This window comes from Scomber japonicus, chromosome 20, assembly GCF_027409825.1.
Source record: "Scomber japonicus isolate fScoJap1 chromosome 20, fScoJap1.pri, whole genome shotgun sequence".
Classification (NCBI taxonomy): Eukaryota; Metazoa; Chordata; class Actinopteri; order Scombriformes; family Scombridae; genus Scomber; species Scomber japonicus.
This window is the reverse complement of record NC_070597.1, coordinates 21,606,134-21,609,325: the sequence shown is the minus strand read 5'-3', so window position 1 is coordinate 21,609,325 and position 3,192 is coordinate 21,606,134. Positions and strand designations below refer to the sequence as shown.

The window sequence follows — 3,192 nt, the reverse complement described above, 5'->3', positions numbered from 1 at the left end:
GTGTGTGTGTGTGTGTGTGTGTGTGTGTGTGTGTGCATGTGTGTGTGAACTGACAGGGTAGAGTATACAGGCGTATTGCTGATAGTGAGGAGCTGGCACGTCAGAGTACTGGACACTGTGTTTCTGGTTTATCTCAGGGGAAGATGTTGAACTTATAAAAGCAGATGCAAATAAAGTAGAATTAAAGGATGAGGATAAGAACAAACTGTTTGCTGTGTTTGTTGTTGTACAACCTGTTGTTAAAATGCACAAATGGACACAAGGATGGAAAAGGGCAGATTTGGTTTAAAAGAAGCAAATTCAAACATCCACTGGGAGATGCAACAGACCATATGTTTTTTAAATATATATATATTTAACTGCAGCTGTTAAATGTGTCTATATAACATATGAATATTCACACATTCACAATGTAGTTTTTGCTCAAGTGCAAATGTTACTCCATGCATGTGCATTCATTAAGGTGAAGGATTTGGGTTATTTTGCCCCTGGAGTCATTGTGATGCTAGCAGTTCTTGATTTTTAAGCTTTAGTGATACAGATATGATGGTTTCATATCTGATAAAACACTGGATTGATTTCCATTCCTGTTTAAATAACAATAAAGCTCTGTTTTCTCTGAACTCAATCCAAGTTGGGTGTCTTCTGCCTTTTTTATTTTTTTATTTGAACATTATTGCTGTTTGGATCCAGATGCCACAGACACATCTGCACTACACTGAGAATGTAAATTATGCAGGCTGAGAGTTTGATGAGATTATTGTTATTTACTGTTGCATTAGTCTTACATCAGTGGGACATGTTTCTGGGGTTTAGATACTGAAAATCCTAATATTTATGGAGGAAATTTGAGAGTTGAATATTTTCTAATTAGTTATCTGCAGTGTTAAGTGCAGAGCTGGGCACCAGTGTGTCAGCAGTGTTTTCAGGTGGGGCTTAAATTGACCAAGTTGTATGAAAAGAACAGAGAGGAAATGAGGAACAATGCAAAATAGATTTTTGTTCATGTTTTTTATTATATTTTAAGATTTTGTTTGCAAAAATGGACATTGACAATAAATATACATTTACAATAAAAATAGTTAAGATTGCAAAGGAACATTAAAGTGTACGTAGCCATTATAAAATCTATGACAAGATGTAAACAACATTATTATTCCCGAATAATGCAGCTCCTGAGTTTAAGAGTCTTTTTCTCTCCTCTCTGGAATCTGTAAAAGGCATGACGTCAACAAAAAAACACTTTTACGCACTGATGCGCGAGTCTCACAAGGTATGAAGCCGCGTCACACACTGAGCTCTGATTGACAGAACAAGCAAACATTCTCAAATGTCTCGTGGGCAATGTTTTTTTTTTTGGCGGTTTAAAATGGACTCGCGTGTCCAGTCAGTGTCCTTGGAAACAGTGTTGCGTCGGAGCGCGCAGCGGCGGCCCCGCGTGTCTACACCACCGGTTTCAGTCTGAGCGCGGCCGGCCACGCAGGTCGCCTCTCAAGCTGACGCACCAGGCTCCTTCTTTCAAAGATTCATCTTCACTTTGTACCCTTCACACTCTGCTTAACTGATCACGCATCTCTCTTTGTCTTTACCCTGGCCTCCTCCTACAGCCTTCTCTTTAATGTACATGAGATCGCTGTGCACGCTGGGTCTCCGGGCGCACGGAGTGACCATGCCGTATGCCTCCCCAATGTCCTTCAGCTTCTTGTTTTTCATAGACTTTCTGTGGAGCATGTCGCAGTACTGCACGGACACTTTCCGATGAAGGTCGGGGCTCATTTCGTGAGGTAGTTTGGCCAAGGTAAACAAAGTCTGAAACATCTTATCCACGTTCTCGTTGCGCTTGGCGGAGATTTCGAAGTACGCGCACTTCTCGTCTCCGTCCACCAGCTTCTCGATCTCCTCCTGCTGCACCTCCCGGTAAAACTCTCGGTCACCCTTGTTCCCGCAGATGACTAGAGGCACATCGATGTTCTCTTTGATTTTGTTCTTTAGGCACGACTTGGTCTCGTAAATCTGGTGCTTGAGCCGCTGCACCTCCTGGAAGGAGTCTCTGTTGTCTAGACTGAAGACGAGGATGAACACGTCACCTGGAGGGGGGAAAAAAATAATGCACGGGTTAATTTGGTTTGCTTTTGAGTCATGCAAAATGTTAAACATGCACTCTTAATTATTTCTAACCCTACAGTAGCTTACAAGAGACATTCGTGCACCCTGCAGCCATCTCCTAAATACGCACGGTGCGCACAGTGAGCTGCAGCATTTGTGCACGATCACCTCTGCTTTCTGCCTTCTATCCTGCATTAACTGACAGATTCAGACGTGGATACATACCTGTCAGTATAGATAGTCTCCTCATGGCGGGGAATGGGTGGTTCCCTGATGTATCCAGTATATCTAGCTGGTATACGTCTCCCTTGATGCTGTATAGTTTCCTGTGAAAGTCCTCGATCGTCGGCGTGTACTGCTCGTCGAATCTCCCGTTCAGGAATCGGGACACTATCGCCGTTTTCCCAACTTTGGTGGATCCCAAAATCACCATCCTGTAGCAGTTCTTTGCTGGAATATCAAAGTCGCTCTCGGAGGGAGTCATTTTCTTTATCATGGTTAAAACCCGGTGCGCACACTGCTTCTCTTTCAATATGTGCGAGTGCGTAAAAAGGCGGATGAGTCTTGAGTAGATGAGGGTTCTCTTGATGCTCTGCTGTGCTTCTGTCTGAATTCAGGAGTGGAGTGGAGTATTTAAGCGCGAGGCAGACCCCTCCTCCCCTCAGCGTCACAGCTCAGTGAGTAGGTACGCGGTACTCCATTGAGCGCTGGGAAAAGCGGACCAAACTCCCACTGGTGCGTCAATCTGTCATTTCTTATGAAGACACAACTGGAACACTCGGGAAGCGATTATCAGCAGACCCACAAAAACATTACAATATTAGTTTAGTTACTGTCATAAGACAACTGTTCTTGTTGTTCTTGCTCTGTGGATAACAACAGAACAACTTCCACACCAAGTTAATAATTGACGCTTCTTCCGGCATTTAACCCGGTTTGGTACACTGTGTGTAAAATCAGGGTAAACCTTTGACTTTTCCATAAAATATCAACCCCACAGCGGATATGAGTTCCACTAGACTGGACAAGTATGGAGAAAGACAAAATCTGAGTTGCAAAACTGGATTTATACTCCATCTAATCTAT

At 43.2% G+C, this 3,192-nt stretch overlaps 1 protein-coding gene across 1 annotated transcript; it reads right to left on the bottom strand.

Annotated features, from left to right (window-relative positions):
- Positions 1-1,557: 1,557 nt before the first annotated feature.
- On the bottom strand, positions 1,558-2,683 carry LOC128381556 (dexamethasone-induced Ras-related protein 1-like). The gene is made up of 2 exons (XM_053341589.1): positions 2,332-2,683; positions 1,558-2,087 (listed from the first exon to the last, which is right to left on the bottom strand). The coding sequence occupies exons 1-2, from the start codon at positions 2,600-2,602 to the stop codon at positions 1,558-1,560; spliced, it is 801 nt and encodes a 266-aa protein (XP_053197564.1). The 5' UTR covers positions 2,603-2,683.
- Between the last annotated feature and the right edge of the window lie 509 nt (positions 2,684-3,192).

Excerpts from the sequence above, each read along its gene's own strand:
- LOC128381556 (XM_053341589.1), bottom strand. The coding sequence starts at position 2,602 with ATGATAAAGAAAATGACTCCCTCCGAGAGCGACTTTGATATTCCAGCA. Across the intron at positions 2,088-2,331 it reads GAGACTATCTATACTGACAG|GTGACGTGTTCATCCTCGTC; the intron begins GTATGTATCCAC and ends TCCCCCCTCCAG.